Here is an 18,498-nt window from a genome sequence, read left to right on the forward strand (position 1 = left end):
GGTGGACCAAAATGGCAAAATGATGTAAGACTTACGTCTCATGAGATTAAGATAGATATAGAAAACAGGTCTATTATTATATACAGATATTGTTATTTGATAATAAAGATCTCCCATGCATGCACTGACAAGAAAGGCTTACATAATATGACATTTGAACAAGGCTGATATTTATAGGAGCTGTATTGAATCATTCTGGTGCTATGACAATAGGTTGGAAATAAATTGCTGTAAAATACTTGTTGTCACAGGTGTCATCTGTGGTCAGCTGAGATTACAAATCCAATGAAATATCTTATATAGCCAGGATAACATTAAACAAGTCTCACTGATATCATTGCCACTATCCCTTGTACATAAATCAGTTTGTATTGCACTTCAGTGTCCATTATGATCCCTCAGCTACTACCTAACTCTGTGGTATAGTACGGCTTATCACAGCATTATGACACGAGTTCTATTCTACAATTTGTGACAACAGATGCTACTGCAACAGTTATGATAATAACATTTTAACTATTACATGTGTAAGCATTGTCAAGTTAAATGTGATAACCTCAAAAACAACAACAAAACTTCACATGCGACTGATTGTGTACAGGAACTATTAATGGTGATGAAAAATGATGGGCCACTTTTGCTGTTTTGTCAAAAATGAATAGATAACATCTTTGCATATATATATAAAAGTATATAGTTGCTTTTCAAATGAGATCTGAGGATCAATCTAGATTACAGGATAATATGCAGAATCCACACATTATTTTGGATATAAAAAAAATGACAAGAAAATAAATCTGGGATATTCCAATGTTGCACTAAAAAAAGCAATTTACACATACCTAGATTTCAACGGAAATAAAAGTTGTTCATTAACAGGAAGGACAGCTATTTCATTTTAGGTTGTTTTCTATACCAAACACAGACTAGGTAACTCTTTCTATAAAACTAACTCGAACTGAAATCTGTTTTGGTGCAAATTGAACTACTAGCTCAAGGGAAACCTTAAACTAATGGAAAATAGAAGAATCCCATAGAAGTGTTTTATGTCAGTCGTCTGGAATTTATTTGATTAGCAAATCGTAAGATTTGTTTATTGATTTTCCGTTTTTTCTGTTGATGTAGGTACACAACGCCCTGATGGTTGACGAAGTAAACGACATCCGTATCATTGGGGTGTTGACCATTACCTTTTTGCTGTTTATAGCCATTATAGGAATGGAGTGGGAGGCCAGGGTATGTGTCTTCTTCATGTACATGGTCAAAGGTTATCATATACAGGGTCAAAGACTGATGTCATATTCATGTTCAGGGTCAAAGGTTATCATATTTATATAAAGGGTCAAAGGTTATATTTATATACAGGGTCAAATATATATACAGGGTCAAAGACTGATGTCATATTCATGTTCAGGGTCAAAGGTTATCATATTTATATACAGGGTCAAAGGTTATATTTATATACAGGGTCAAATATATATACAGGGTCAAAGACTGATGTCATATTCATGTTCAGGGTCAAAGGTTATCATATTTATATACAGGGTCAAAGGTTATATTTATATACAGGGTCAAATATATATACAGGGTCAAAGACTGATGTCATATTCATGTTCAGGGTCAAAGGTTATCATATTTATATACAGGGTCAAAGGTTATATTTATATACAGGGTCAAATATATATACAGGGTCAAAGACTGATGTCATATTCATGTTCAGGGTCAAAGGTTATCAAATTCATATACAGGGCCAAGGACGATGTCATATTATAGGGTCAAAGGTTATCAAATTCATATACAGGGCCAAGGACGATGTCATATTATATGTACATGGTCAAAGGTTATCATATTCACATACAGGGCCAAAGACTGATGTCATATTATATGTACAGGGTCGAAGGTTATCATATTCACATACAGGATCAAAGGGTCACTGCATAAGTTTACATCATCTTAATCAAGATATTTTGGAATTTTGTTTCTGCTCAAATTATTGTAAATCAGGAAAATTGCAAAACAGCTTGACGCTAGAATGGTATGACAGTATTATCTTTAGCTCAACTGGTCCGAATGACCAGACGAGCTTATGCCATACCGTGGGGTCCATCGTCTGTCGTACGTCAATGTGTCAATTATTATTGATTCAAACGACTTTTTCTAAACCACTGATTGTAATTTAACCAAATTCGACTGGAAGCGTCCCTAGGTAGTACGGATTCAAAATTGTACAAATGGAGGGGCTGAGGGGTGGGGCCAAAAAGGGTTATTTGGCGACTTCTTCTCTGGTCCAGCAATGGATTTAAACCATATTTGACTGGTAGCATCCCTAGGTGGTAGGGATTCAAAATTGTACAAATGGTGGAACTGACTCCCCAAGGGGCCGAGGGGTGATTTGGTAATTTGGCTATTTTGCTATAAGTGACTTCTCTGATAAATATCAACTATGTTTTGTTAGAAGCATCCCTAGGTGGTGGGGATTAAAAATTGTCCAAATGGACATGCTGACCCCCTCCCCCTGCCGGGTAAGGGGTGGGGCCAAAAATAGTTTATAACTTTGAAATGGTTGATATCCCCACCCTATAACCATGCATACAAGTTTTGAGTGTAAAGATATGAATGCACATATGCTTCCAGGATGGCCCTGGGGGTCAGGCCCACCCTGGAGACTAAGTCCCTTGGCCATAACTTTGAAACAGTTGAGATCCCCACCCCAAAACTAAATATACAATTGCTAGGCATAAAGGGACGAACTCAATTATGATATTAGCATTGACCCTTGGATCTGCCCACACCCCTAGGGACCTAGTTTCTGAGTCACAACTTGTAAACAGTTGAGATCCCCACCCTATTACCATATATACAATTGCTGAGTATAAAGAGACGAATGCACAAATGCTTCCAGGATGGCTCCAGGGTCTGTCCCACCCTTGGAGACGTAACCCCTGGGTCATAACTTCGAAACTGTTGGCCCTATCCCTTGGATCTTCTTTGAAGAACATTTTACCATGATTGCTTAGATATCCAGATGAGCGATACAGGCCCTCTGGGCCTCTTTTTCTGTCTTGTCTGACAGCTGCTAGTGCTTGATTGTTTTGTTTAAAGCTAGAAAAGGGTAGTGTTTGTTTTTTTCCGAGTTTTTGTTTAAAAAATCTGCATAGTTGATTAAAATGTGTTTGCTTCTCTATTTCAGGCCCAGCTGATTTTGTTAGGGCTTTTGTTAGTTGCTATAGCTAATTTTATGATAGGAACATTTATACCATCAACTCCAGAACAAATTTCTAAAGGGATTGTTGGTTATAAAGGTAAGACAATTTTATGTAAAGTATTTTAGAATTGCTGATAAATTGTCAGCAAATCTGCCATCCAGGCTCAGGTTTGTAAATCCTGATTAGCTTAATCAAGTGTTACTTTCAATGATCAAATTAAATATTATTATACCCACAAACCCTCATTTCCCCACGAATGAAGTTTGGATAGGAATCACTCTGTCTCTGTCTGTTCATGAACCTCTTAAGCTCAACTCCTCCTCAACTATTTGTTAAATTCTTTTTTGTAACTTGACAAAAGAACATTTTATGTAGATGTGCATGAAGAAAGGAACAATTTTTGTAATTTTACTATTTTTCCTGAAGTTCGGGCCCTTGAAACTTTAATTTCTGCTCCAGAAATGTTTTGAAGTGCAAATCCTCCTTAACCGTTTGTTGGATTTTGTAACTTGGCATAGTGAAGGTTCATCATATGTAGATGTGCATATCCATTATCTTGCTCGTTCATTCACTTAACATTATACAAAGTGTCTTAATGGATAATACATGTTCATGACATGTGACGTTCTCTCTGTAACACTCTTGTTCAGAATTTTAATGCATTTATAAAAAAAAAAAATATGAGATAAAGTCTGCATTAACATCTTATTAGCTGATCAGGCTGGCTAACTATACACTAGTAAATAGATACCCAGGTAATGTGATTTCATGTAATATATCCAGTTTTTATTGCATAATTTGGTTTGATTTTTAATGGTTGCCAAAAATGGATCACACTGCCAATACAATCACAACTGTCATAATTACAGTCCATCCAGAGTATTACAACAAATGATCACAAAGTGTTGCCTAGAATTTCTAAAACCATACTTTGTGACAGATATTGGATCATTTGTTTTGCTAGCTAGCTAGAAGTAATAGAACTATTATTCAACTCTTACTACAGAGAACAGTGGAATCAGACATTAAACAAAATCAGAAATCTATTGATATCCTGTGGTATCTGACATGATTGTTCGGCCCCAAAACACTGGTTTCTATGACAAGTTGGACTTATTTAGGCCAAACAAAATTGATCTTTGATTTCTCATCCATCTTCGTATGTCTTTCAATTTCACCTAATTGAATGTTTGAGCTAATGCTATTTGTCTTCGCCTGTTGTCATCTTTTAACAATTCAGCATTTTTAACATCTTCTCCAGAACCTTAGAAGTGATCGACTCCAAACTTGTACAAAATTTACAAATGTTTCTAATGAGATCCTGAAAACTAAATATTGTAGACCACCTATATTTTGCTCTTAATTTTACAAATTTATGTACTTATTTCATTTAATACTAGAATTGCAAATTTTACATGAAATATTTGTAATCTTCAGTAAGTTTTGACACGAAGCCACATAAGAATACTTACATTGATGACACATTGGTAAAAGTGAAATACAAAATATTTGTTATCAAAAACAAATTGATTTTTTTTTTCAGGTAAACTTTTTGTGGAGAATTTAGGACCAAAATATACTGATGGAGAAAACTTTTTCTCAGTTTTTGCTGTATTTTTCCCAGCTGCTACGGGTATTTTAGCTGGAGCTAATATCTCAGGTGATTTAAAGGTGAGAGTCTAAAGGATCACAGTTACTAGATAATCTATATATGTATTATTAGAATTGAAGTTTTCTAGCATTGAGAACAATTTCTTTATAAAATAGGCAGTCCTATTCATTCAACTGTCCGCCTTTCACATTTTTAGCCATCCATCATTTGCTGTAAGCTGTTGAAATTGCCTTTTGTCTGTGGTCAGTGTGCTCTTTAACAAGTTCTGTTGATGCTATTTCTCAGGAGTACTGGAAGGATATTTCTCAAATTTCACATGTTTGTACTTTATGGTCTCTAGCTGTGTATATTGAAGTTTTTGACTGATCAGAAAAGCCAAAATTGCCAGCCAACAGATGTTGGTTTATCTTGGTCCCAAGTTGTGTATAAACCAAAATGGCTTACAGGTCACCATTTGGAATTTGGGAGTTAAATATTGTTAGCTATTTTTCTCAGAAAGAGCTTTAGATATCTTGCTCAATTCAGGGATATTTCGCCAACAGGTGGACGTCTTAAATTTTGAGAGTTAGTGTTTAAGCGCTATTTCTCTTGAGAGTACTGGTAGGATCTTTCTCTAATTCCACCTGTATATTTCCATGTTAACAGATTTCCAGTAACCAAAGAAACAAATTACAAAACAAAATGAATTGTTAATGGAACATATCCTTACATATCTGCACCTCAGTCTTGAAAGTTTTTTGCAGTTTTTGCCACACCCCTTCCATCACGCTATGCCACACCCCTTCCATCACGCTATGCCACACCCCTTCCATCACGCTATGCCACACCCCTTCCATCACGCTATGCCACACCCCTTCCATCACGCTATGCCACACCCCTTCCATCACGCTATGCCACACCCCTTCCATCACGCTATGCCACACCCCTTTTATCACGCTATGCCACACCCCTTCCTTCATGCTATGTCACACCCCTTCCATCACGCTATACCACACCCCTTTCATCACGCTATGCCCCTGCCCTCCACACTTGGATTTTGGGTTACCTTTCACTTCTTCCACAGTGGTACATCTGAATGGCTATGTCTCAGTTTATATTGAATTTGAAACAAAATGGCTGACAGGTGACCATCTTGGATCTCTGGAAGATCTTCTAAGTTTAAAGTTTGTTATCATTATTTCTCAGAAATCGCTGCTTGGATCTTAATCAAAGTTCACATGTAAGTTCCCCCGATGGCACTTCTTTCGACAAGTCAAAGCAAGATTGCGCAAAAGTGAATTCTTTGATAAAAGTTTTTTCAAAAGAGACTTGAAACTTTTAACATGTTTACTCAACAAGTGGGTAAGGGAAAAGATAAGAAATGAGAGAAAATGATAATTGTGGGCTCCAAGTTTCCTCTTGGATCTCCAGTTATACTGTAATCTGGATGGAACACATCAGAGTATAGTGTCTTGAACTAGTATTGCTTCTATGTACATGTGTGCACCCTTCTTGCTTCATTTTTCTATTCATTGATCTACAGAATTTTTCTTTCTTTTCTTCAAAAGAACCATAGAAATTCATAATAATCACATTTTTTATTTACATATGTGCTTTGTTTTGTTAATGCTCAGTTTTCTTTCTGGAAAAATAGTTACAACTTTGTTTGTTTTGGTTGAATTTTACAGAATGCACAGAGAAACATTCCGAAGGGAACCTTTTATTCTATACTGATATCTACGATTGTGTATATTGGAATAGCGTGGGTACTTGGTGCTACTATCATGCGTGAAGCGTCAGGATACGCTGTCACAGCACTTCAGTCAGCCATAACCACCAACGTTAGTGCCAACGGTTCATATCAGTCCTCCCTCACCAACACCTCAGCAGTTCAGCATCAGCCCAGTGCTTTCAGTCTGGCACAGAACTGCAGTCTCGGCATGGACGGGAAATGTGAATTCGGTCTTCTCCATGACTACCAGGTATATTGTTTATAACAAATTAAGTGGTACTTTGTATGCTTCCCAGTTGAGAATGATATTGGCCGGTTGCAAAGGCCCTATAACCACGGATAATAATTTGTTAACAGCTTTAAGATGACCTACGAACTAGGTTGTGATAAAGCGGTATATAAGAACCTTGAATTATCATTATAATTATTAATTTAATGCTATATTTGACTTCAAAGTTTACCCTAAACATTTAGATGTAAACAAAAAAGAAGTTTCAATACTTTTTTTCAGTAATTCTTTTATTAAATGGTTTTCAAGAAAATGTTCCATCTTAATCACAAAGACTAAAAATAAAGAATGTATTTATTACAACATGACATTCTATTTTAACCACTTTAATTATTTTAAATGTCATTTGATTTGTTTGCTGTTAACAGACTATGGAGACAGCTTCAGGTTTTGGCCCCCTTGTGACAGTGGGAATATTCTCTGCCACCCTTTCCTCGGCACTTGCCAGTCTCGTGTCTGCTCCCAAAGTCTTCCAGGTACAGTCCATCGTTGACCGAGACATCTTGTTGATCAGGGCATGTTCAAATGAGTAAAAGAACAAATTAGAAATTCCAAGGTTGATGCAAGAAGTACTTTGACTAAGTGGGAAAATTTGAAGATATCATTGTCAAGAAAGATTTTCTTTTACGAAAACTGCATCTTTGGCAGAGTGCTTTCTTCCTGTAATTTTGGTTTTGAGTAACACACAAAAGGAAACTATGTTATCAGTTAATTTTGTTTCTTTCTAACATACCATTATGTGTTGTCAAATATCGTTTTAGAACTGTTGTGACAAAATATGTTGAAGCAATTTTATGGTGGAATTTTTAGGTCACCTGTTCTTTGCTCAAGTGACCTATTCTGATCGCTTTCCGTCCGTCGTCGTGCGTAAACTTTTTACGTTTTCGACTTCTTCTCCAGAACCAGTGGATGGAATTTTTTTTCAAACTTGGTCAGAATCATCCTTGGTAGATGAGGCTACAAAATTGTAAAATTGGGATACCTACCCCAACCCAAGGGTTCAAAAATCTTCTTCTCTAGACTCAGAGGTACTATAGTAGATTTCTCTGCATGGATGGAAATGTCATCAGGGGCTTTATTTAAATTGTAAATTGTAAATTTCAGTACCCCCGGGCCATCTGTTCTCTTTTGGAGAGGGGGTACAGTTTACTAGAGTTTATATAGGGAAATAACACTTTTGGGTATATTTTGTTCAGTTACAGTAGGAAATTATTCTTACTTGGTGAGAATCATCCTTGGAGGAAGATGGTATCAAATTATAAAATTGGGATTCCTGCCCCAACCCCCAGGGGCCAGGGTGGGGCACCAAAGGGAAAATTAACCAATATTTCAAAAATCTTCTTCTCCTTACTCAGAGGTACTACTACCGTCAAATTCTCTGCATGTATGAAACTATCATCAGGGGCTTTGTTTAAATTGTAAATTTCAGTACCTCAGGGCCATCTGTTCTCTTTTGGAGAGGGGGTACAGTTTACTATAGTTTATATAGGGAAATAACACTTCTGGGTATATTTTGTTCATTTTCAGTAGGAAACTATTCTTACTTGGTGAGAATCATCCTTGGAGGAAGATGGTATCAAATTATAAAATTGGGATTCCTGCCCCAACCCCCAGGGGCCAGGGTGGGGCACCAAAGGGAAATTTAACCAATATTTCAACAAATCTTCTTCAGACTAAGATGTAGTACAATCAAATTCTGTGCATGGATGAAAATTTTGTCAGGGGCTTCATCTATTTTTCAATTTTATTACCCCCGGGCCAACCATTCACCTTTGGGGAGGGGGTATAGTTGACTTTAGTTTATATAGGGAAATAATACTTTTGGGTATATTTTGTCCTTTTTCAGCAGGGAATTATTTAAACTTGGTTCAAATGATTATGATGCCAGATGGCATCATAATCATGGTATGAGAAAATAAGATCCTGCCCCATCCCCATGGGCTGGAGGGGTGCCGGGGCCCAAATGGGGATTATGGTTAAAATTTTTAAAAAAAAGTTCTTCATCAGGTTCAGATGTTTTACTGTTCATGGATAGAAAAGGTCCTTACCTAAATTACCATTACCTAAATTATAAATTTTATTATCCCCCAGGTCATCTGCTCTCCCTTTGGGAGAGGGTATAATTCTCAATAGCAAAATAATTTATTTGAATAGTTTTTAAAGTTCTTCTCCTTTTGGTGACATGACAAGTATTGTATTTCACTTTGTTTACATGTTGTTTTCCACAATTTGTACATCTCAACAATTAAATTGAGCAACTGGTGCCTATAATATAACTCAGTTGACCGTTGTTTTTTTTCCTTATCCGTTTTAGTTCTCTCAATGATTTGAGATTTTAGGTGGCAGGCAATATAAATCTCTCCTTTATAAGACAAATTCATTTCTTTCTTTTATTATACAGGCAGTTTGCAAAGACAAGATATTCCCAAAAATCCATATCTTCGCCAAAGGTTATGGTCCCAGTGATAACCCAAGGCGAGCCTATTTATTAGCCTATTTTATTGGTGTGGCATTCATTTGTATAGGTAAGTACCTCAGTCATATACTGTGTGCTGTGTTGCTTCCCACATTTTTCATATTTCAAAAAAATATCCAGTTTGTGCATCAGTTGAAGTTGTTAAAAAGTTTTTAAAAATCATACTAATTCTGATGAGGAAATTTTTATATGGTAATAAAGAAACTGGTATGTTTCATATTTTGAAGAATATTAATGGTAGCTTATAAGTTAAACTATGATGATATTAATATAAGCAAGGGTAATTGTAAATGAGATATGGTAATATTCTTCATTTTTTAATTCCATCCTTTGAGGGAATATCAATATTGGTAAAAGAGCTTGAGCAACAGACAGAAAACATAACCATGAAAATAGCATTGCATGAAAAAAGCTTTCTGATACATGTATATAGGTAAGTTATTTTCTGTTCTTTTATTTTTGTGAAGAGTAATTTATAGATAAATGATTTGCTGCGGCTGTGTGTTGAGTGTTGTATATGTGTGTTTCTTGGTTGCGTTCTCAGCTGTATTTCTGTTTCCTGCCTACAGGTGATTTGAATGCTATTGCCCCCATCATATCTAATTTCTTCCTGATGTCCTATGCCCTCATCAACTATTCCTGTTTTGATGCCTCACTTGCCAGGTCACCAGGTAACCACCATATACTGACTTCACCTCTGAGTGTGTGGTGTGATTATATAATGGAACTTAGGGAGACAGGTGGAAATCACTTATATTCCATTTAATAGATATTTTTGCTCCATATCATGTCAAAAATAAAATGTAAGTGTAGGGATATGCAAATCAGAACGACAATTACAAACTTGTCATAGCACTGTATTTTTGTTTCTTTCCTGGAATAACATATGACATGTATATGTTCCTAAGTAGGTTTGTTGAAGCACTATAGTAAAATATTTTTAACAAAGTTAAATCATTTACAGTGACCTGCTGTTATAGAAAGTTTTTTGCACAACAGATGACATCTTATGTCAGATTTAAATTTGATTATAAATAACATGTCAAGGTAACATTACATGCAAGATTGTATTGTTATTCTTGCTCCAATGATCTGATATTTTTCGTATGTCAGAACTGAATGAATAGTTAATTGTTATTACGTTGTAACACATTATGAAGTCATGGATACATAGAGTCATGGGATTACAGGTTTAGGGTTAATTTTATCAATGACATATATTTAATGATGTTATAGATTTAGTTTGTCAATAAGACATATTTTAATGAAACTACAGGTAAATTTTGTCATTGGAACATAGCGTATGAGATTGCATGTAATTTCACTACTTAATTCAAAAAAGTTGCTTGTTTCCATCTTATTTATTTTATTGTGATTAAAAATATGTGAGCCAGGATGTATTTTATAAAATCACACAATTGCTTATGCTGTTGATTTTGATAGTTATTTATTATGTATGTTACAGGGTGGCGTCCAGCGTTCAAATACTACTACATGTGGTTGAGTCTCATTGGTGCCTTAGTGTGTATAGCTGTAATGTTTATTATCAACTGGTGGACAGCCTTGATAACATTTGCTGTGATAGCCTTTATCTTTGTATATGTACACTACACAAAACCAGGTAAGAAATACACACACTTTTTGTGCTAAAAACTTACTGAAAAATGTTGGGAAACGTTAACAAAAGGAAATCTTATTAATAGGGAGAAAGATAACGCATTAGATTGTTTTACTCTTAACAACATGGAGGCAAATCCACCACTTTAACTTTCTTAACGACTGTTGAACAGTATTTTAGGAACTCCCTTCCCTGATGTCTAGTATACTGGACAAGATTTTGAGTACTCCTTAATCTTCCAGTATACTGGACCCGTTTTCAGTATCCCTTCATTTCATGAAAGAAATTGTTTATTCAAAAACAAAATTGATAAAAATAATCAATAGATAAATAAAATGATTAATTAGAAAAATTAGTGTTATTAAATTATATTCAAATTAATCAATAAAGGATACCAGGTAAGCAACTAAACAATGTTGATTCTTGATTTCAGATGTGAATTGGGGCTCATCTACCCAGGCTCATGTGTATAGAAGTGCTCTCCAGTCGGCTCTCAAACTCCTGGCTGTGGAAGACCACATCAAAAACTTCCGGCCACAGATATTGGTGCTAACAGGCCTACCTTCCAGTCGCCCTGCCCTGGTGGACTTTGTGTATACCCTGACGAGGAAAATCAGTCTGATGATGTGTGGGCACATCCTCATCGTACGTGGACAGACATGTTAATTAGAGATACTGGGTGGTCGATGTCAGCTGGAATCTCAAACTTTATGTCAATCACGCAGTGATTTTAAAGAGTCTTTCATTACATTTTATGCCAGTTCATTTAATGTATATAATTGTGGTTCTTTGGTTTAAATAAAAAGAAAAATTCATTTGCAATTTGATAGGTCTAGATGCACGCCCTTAAGTGTCACTACTTGTGAACTTTGCATAAAATGTAAAAGGCTAAAAATGTTTTTTGTTTAAGTAATGAACCCATAGCATGATATTTAAAAGATATGTTTCACATTTTGGAATTATCATAGAAATACATTCACTTATATATGTTGTGAAGATATAGTCTTTCTCCCCTGATAGTTAATTACATATATGTATGTATAGAGACTGGATATAGTCTTTCTCCCCTGATAGTTAATTACATGTATGTAAAGAGACTGGATATAGTCTTTCTCCCCTGGTAGTTAATTACATGTATGTATGTATAGAGACTGGATATAGTCTTTCTCCCCTGGTAGTTAATTACATGTATGTATAGAGACTGGATATAGTCTTTCTCCCCTGATAGTTAATTACATGTATGTATAGAGACTGGATATAGTCTTTCTCCCCTGATAGTTAATTACATGTATGTATAGAGACTGGATATAGTCTTTCTCCCCTGATAGTTAATTACATGTATGTATAGAGACTGGATATAGTCTTTCTCCCCTGGTAGTTAATTACATGTATGTATAGAGACTGGATATAGTCTTTCTCCCCTGGTAGTTAATTACATGTATGTATAGAGACTGGATATAGTCTTTCTCCCCTGGTAGTTAATTACATGTATGTATAGAGACTGGATATAGTCTTTCTCCCCTGGTAGTTAATTACATGTATGTATAGAGACTGGATATAGTCTTTCTCCCCTGGTAGTTAATTACATGTATGTATAGAGACTGGATATAGTCTTTCTCCCCTGGTAGTTAATTACATGTATGTATAGAGACTGGATATAGTCTTTCTCCCCTGGTAGTTAATTACATGTATGTATAGAGACTGGATATAGTCTTTCTCCCCTGGTAGTTAATTACATGTATGTATAGAGACTGGATATAGTCTTTCTCCCCTGGTAGTTAATTACATGTATGTATAGAGACTGGATATAGTCTTTCTCCCCTGGTAGTTAATTACATGTATGTATAGAGACTGGATATAGTCTTTCTCCCCTGGTAGTTAATTACATGTATGTATAGAGACTGGATATAGTCTTTCTCCCCTGGTAGTTAATTACATGTATGTATAGAGACTGGATATAGTCTTTCTCCCCTGGTAGTTAATTACATGTATGTATAGAGACTGGATATAGTCTTTCTCCCCTGGTAGTTAATTACATGTATGTATAGAGACTGGATATAGTCTTTCTCCCCTGGTAGTTAATTACATGTATGTATAGAGACTGGATATAGTCTTTCTCCCCTGGTAGTTAATTACATGTATGTATAGAGACTGGATATAGTCTTTCTCCCCTGGTAGTTAATTACATGTATGTATAGAGACTGGATATAGTCTTTCTCCCCTGGTAGTTAATTACATGTATGTATAGAGACTGGATATAGTCTTTCTCCCCTGGTAGTTAATTACATGTATGTATAGAGACTGGATATAGTCTTTCTCCCCTGGTAGTTAATTACATGTATGTATAGAGACTGGATATAGTCTTTCTCCCCTGGTAGTTAATTACATGTATGTATAGAGACTGGATATAGTCTTTCTCCCCTGGTAGTTAATTACATGTATGTATAGAGACTGGATATAGTCTTTCTCCCCTGGTAGTTAATTACATGTATGTATAGAGACTGGATATAGTCTTTCTCCCCTGGTAGTTAATTACATGTATGTATAGAGACTGGATATAGTCTTTCTCCCCTGGTAGTTAATTACATGTATGTATAGAGACTGGATATAGTCTTTCTCCCCTGGTAGTTAATTACATGTATGTATAGAGACTGGATATAGTCTTTCTCCCCTGGTAGTTAATTACATGTATGTATAGAGACTGGATATAGTCTTTCTCCCCTGATAGTTAATTACATGTATGTTGGAGACTGGATATAGTCTTTCTCCTCTGATAGTTAATTACATGTATGTATAGAGACTGGAAGTTATATCTGTTGATGTGTTTGATGTTCAGGGGAACCAGAGTGATTGCCTACGAGAGATCAACAGGTATAAGTCTGGCACAGTCTACCAGTGGTTCAAACAACGGAAGGTCAAGTCCTTCTACAGCGTCACCTCAGCGACGTCCTTTAGGCAGGGTGCACAGAGTATTATGCAGGTAACAGTTGTCATAGAATGTATATAATAGATGGCACAGATAATTATGCAGGTAACAGTTGTCATAGAATGTATATAATGGATGACACAGAGAATTATGCAGGTAACAGTTGTCATAGAATGTATATAATAGATGACACAGAGAATTATGCAGGTAGTAGTGACCACATGGTACCATGTATATAGTTTCATGCTGGCTATAGAGGCCACCAAGGAGGTCGGGGTTTGATTCCCCGATCGCACGTGAAAAAGTATGGGGTCACCTGCCCGACCACGTGGGTTTTCTCTGGGTATTCCGGTTTCCTCCCACAATAAGACCCTGCGCATGCTAACATCCGGGCCAACAAAAGTGATTAAGTTTTGTGTACATAATCGTGGCGACAGGGTTACCATGTACATAATAGGTGGCATTAAGTTTCATTCATGCAGTAGTTAGCACAATGTGGGTAATAGAAGGTGCATAAAATGTATATGTATAAAAAAGCCACAGAGCACCATCCAGATTTTGACCCAGTGTCACAAACATATTCAAGTGGGTAGAGCTCGTAACTTTGAGGATGAAATTTTATAGTTTTAAAAGAAGCGCTTCAGTAAAAGTGATGTGGGAATGTTTTAAATGAATGTTTACTTCTCTGTATCATCTATAGTGTGAATGACTTGTTTTCAGAATGTTGGAGTAGGGAAAATGAGACCTAATATTGTAGTGATGGGCTTCAAGTCTGACTGGCGAACCACCCACTATGAGGAAGTGGACGGCTACTTCAATACCATACAGTCAGTATCTATTAATCTATCAATCCTATTGGTTGTGTAAAAAGAACTTTTCATAATCCATACTTACCAACCTGAAGAAAATGTTTAGAAACAGTCAGTATTTGTTACTGGACACTCTTAGCTATGCAGTCTGACTTTGTAGACATACGAATGTTTCAGAATCTGGCTTAGGTTTTACAGAAGATCTTCACAGATATTTTTTCATTGTCTTGTAGGTAAAGGATTGCATTATATGTTGTGAAAAAATCTAAACCTAGGTTAGGAATGTTTGTGAAACTAGCTGCAATCTGAGTATCCAATCTATCAAACAGCTTTTGTCTGGTAAAGATGTTATCTTTTTTGAAGACTTTTTAATATTCTTTTCTATATTAAATCTTGCTTAGTTTGTCCTCATTTGTATGTGTAAACCAGGGATGTAATAAACATGTTTATCATCTATATACTGCTTTATACCACCTACCAGTACTGTGATAAATTCATTATCGTGGGTTGTCAGCTTGCACCAGGTGATGTCCTGAACCAGGAATAGTATCCACACAAACATGATCCGAAAATAGTCTGTTATAAATAAATTATTATAAAGTTTTCAAAAAATAATGTGAGATAAAGAAAAAAAATAAGCGATATTGTGCATATGGTCAATGCCAATGATGATAATATGGTTTTAAAAATATCTTTTTACATAGTTTGAAGGTTCATGGTATTCCTCTGCAAAAATCTTCAATTTGTTTGTCACTGACCGAGGATCTAGATGATCATTGAGCCTAGAAGTAATTTGGAAGGACAGTGTTTAGTTGATTGTTTTTAATGGAGAAATATATAAGGAAGTAGTATATAGATGATAAACAGTTTATCACACAATATTTTCAGGGTTGGTCGTTTACACAATTTTCTCATCACTCGCACATGGATAAAATCTTGAATCCCTCTGTGGTGACCTCGCCATTTTATCCATGTGCTTGCAATGAGAAAATTGATCTTGCGACAAGTCCTGAAAGCACGTGTGATAATCTATAAATATCAATGTTTGTTCAAAGAGAGGTTCCTTGATGAGTGACATTTGGTAGCACTCCACCTGTGAATTTTAAAAAGTTGCTGAAGATCTGCACTTCAGCAAGGGTCCTTTTATGTTATGCTATTAACTAACAAGAGCGAGATAAATACATTCACCAACATTGAGAGTCCAGGAATCTTTTTTTTATCCTGGAACTTTTTGGCTCACCTGGTCCATAAGACCAAGGTAAGCTTATGCCTTACATTTGCATCCACTGTACGTCCATACATTGCTTGTATGTCATCCATCCATCCATCCAATCCTCAACGATTTATTCAAACAAATTCTTCTTATCAACTGCTGAATGTAATTTCACCAAATAGAAGGCCTGACCTGCCTACAGGGCTGTGGGGCAGAGCAAAAAAAGGTTATTTGGCCATATTGTTTTCAGTGACTTTTTCTCTGAAACTATGAGATGGATATCAACTGTATTTTGTTCGATACATCCTTGGGTGGTGGGGATTCAAACTTGTACAAATGGAGGGGCTGACATCCCATCCCCTGGGCAGAGGAGTGGGGCCAAAATGTTGTCTTTGAAGTGGTTAAGAGCCTTACCCTATAACGATATATGCAATTGCTGGACTGGATGAGACAAAGATGAAGTCAGAATTAAAATTTGGGTTTGACCCGACCGCTTGGGACTTAGTCCCTGGGTCATAACATGGAAATGTTTGAGATCCCATCACTATAACAACATATACAGCAGCTGGACATGAAGAGGGGAAAACACTGGACTTATACACTCATGATTCGTCCCAGGGGATTTCATCCTTTATGCATAGTTAGAAATGTGTTAAATCCCCACCCTTTTACCATATATGTGTGTTCGCTGAGCCATGATACAGGTTCTCTGAGCCTCTTGTTCCTAAAAGCAGTTGTTTTATCCATGAGCCGCCATTAATTATACCTTTTCAGTCGATAGTAATACAATCCTATAAGTTTAATTAATGCAGTAAAAATAATTCTGTTTCACGATAAATCCATTTTTATTTCAACTATGAAAATTAAACAAATATTATTAGAGTTCACTGCGAGGCACATATTTCATGCTTTTAGTCACTTGTGTTGGTAGTGTGCTTTGTGGTGCCAAACAAATCAATCAGAGAAACAACAGATAGGTATCACTATTGTTGTCAGCTGTGTGCTATATCTCCACTACTGAATCATTGTTCGAGTCCAAAACCATTAGATGCTTGCATGCTTGGGATGGATAAGTACAGACTTCTGTGATTATGAAGCTCCCTCTGGAGATTTGGCAATATAATTCTCCATGTTGGCATGGTAATAGTTAATACTCATGCATGTTATCATGCAGCAGTATAGAAACATTAATATTGTAAATCAAATTAAAATAGATGCTGTTATTTCTGTCTCATTTTAGTCATTTCATCACAGTGGTAGGATTCCAAAACATACTGGTATTACATGCATTCTTTATTTTTCTACCATTACCTGGTAATAATTTCACTAGACCTTTATCACCAACCATTTATGTCATATTGTCTATCATCAGTTTCATTCCATTCCATTTATGTATACTTGTGGAAAAAATAAACACAGTCCCTATTCATTGTTTTTTTAACATTCTAATTGTTGTTTCACGAGGAAATCACATCACCATCACAGATGAAGAAACCACACTCTGATTCACATTGTTGTGATTCCATGCATTCACATTTTAAATTTCCAGATATTTTTTTATCATTTTCTCTGATTAAAATTTTTAACTCCACATCTGCCAACTAAGGATTCAGACTGTTGTATCAGTAATTGAATCTAAAACAGATTGTGTTTTGTGCCACAGATTAAAGTATGGTTTATTATTCAATAAGTTAAGGAAACCAGTGTAAACAGAAAATATACTTTTCACAGATAATTTTGTTTTTTAATAAGAAAATATTTTGTAAGTATATTTTTACCTCTCTGCGACATATTTACTATGGGAAAATAAACCATTGCAAAATATTGATGCAGATTACACTTAAACAAAAGTATTAGCTGTGGTCACTTATTTCAACAAAGACATAAATTAAATTTCAAACTATATGAAAATGATGAGATTTAATTTATCTTGACCTTTAATATATTATATTTGACCTTGACATTGTAGTGATGCCTTTGACCTGGAGTTTGGTGTTGGTATCCTGAGAGTGACAGAAGGGTTCTATTGTGAGACGAATCAGAACGAGGCTGGCCATGAATCTCTGGTCCAACACAAGCTTGATGGTAAGTTTATTAATCGATACATCTTGTTGACTAATACATGTATATGAACTTTACATAATGATATCTTTTCTCTGAACTTTTGTCGTAAATAGTGAACTATATAGCATGGGAACGTTTTTCTCAGTGTTTTAACTGCCATGTTTTGGTCCTACAGCCTCTCCTCAACTTACACATAGCAACTGTTGTGGACCACCCGTGACCTCAACAAGTATGCGGACCATGTAAACTGTTTGTGCATGACTAGCTGGGTGTTGTGTTATACATGTGTATTGTCTGTTGTCTCTTATTCGTGTTTTCAGTTTGTTTCAATAATTTGATTTATTTGTTAATATTTCTTTTCTTTGTTTCTTTGTGAAATTGTAGATTTTTTTTGTGATTTTTCCAATTTCATTAGCAGCAAATTGTTAAAACTAGAATTATATGACAGAGTACCAAGGGACTATCAAATACATTTCAATGTCATGTTTGTTGATGGTTTTCAATAAAGACATCCTTGTGTCGAGACATCATAGAGAAAATTCTAGGTGTTTGATATGCCATTGGTTATTGGTCA

General features: G+C 35.7%; 1 protein-coding gene across 2 annotated transcripts in view; it reads left to right on the forward strand.

The window, feature by feature from the left end:
* The window catches only part of LOC110453077 (solute carrier family 12 member 3-like), a 63,320-nt gene that overhangs the window by 28,159 nt on the left and 16,663 nt on the right, over positions 1–18,498 (forward strand). The window contains exons 5-17 of one of the 2 annotated variants that reach the window (XM_021501905.1): positions 1,126–1,236; positions 3,191–3,302; positions 4,750–4,877; positions 6,486–6,779; positions 7,187–7,294; positions 9,220–9,343; positions 9,864–9,965; positions 10,760–10,915; positions 11,346–11,557; positions 13,749–13,892; positions 14,559–14,665; positions 17,830–17,945; positions 18,100–18,153. In XM_021501905.1, the coding sequence (XP_021357580.1) occupies positions 1,126–1,236; positions 3,191–3,302; positions 4,750–4,877; positions 6,486–6,779; positions 7,187–7,294; positions 9,220–9,343; positions 9,864–9,965; positions 10,760–10,915; positions 11,346–11,557; positions 13,749–13,892; positions 14,559–14,665; positions 17,830–17,945; positions 18,100–18,153 (1,768 nt within the window). The remainder of the gene's footprint in view (positions 1–1,125; positions 1,237–3,190; positions 3,303–4,749; positions 4,878–6,485; positions 6,780–7,186; positions 7,295–9,219; positions 9,344–9,863; positions 9,966–10,759; positions 10,916–11,345; positions 11,558–13,748; positions 13,893–14,558; positions 14,666–17,829; positions 17,946–18,099; positions 18,154–18,498) is intronic. The other variant, XM_021501906.1, reaches the window with a different exon arrangement.

This window comes from Mizuhopecten yessoensis, unplaced genomic scaffold, assembly GCF_002113885.1.
Source record: "Mizuhopecten yessoensis strain PY_sf001 unplaced genomic scaffold, ASM211388v2 scaffold7087, whole genome shotgun sequence".
In the NCBI taxonomy this organism is placed as follows: Eukaryota; Metazoa; Mollusca; class Bivalvia; order Pectinida; family Pectinidae; genus Mizuhopecten; species Mizuhopecten yessoensis.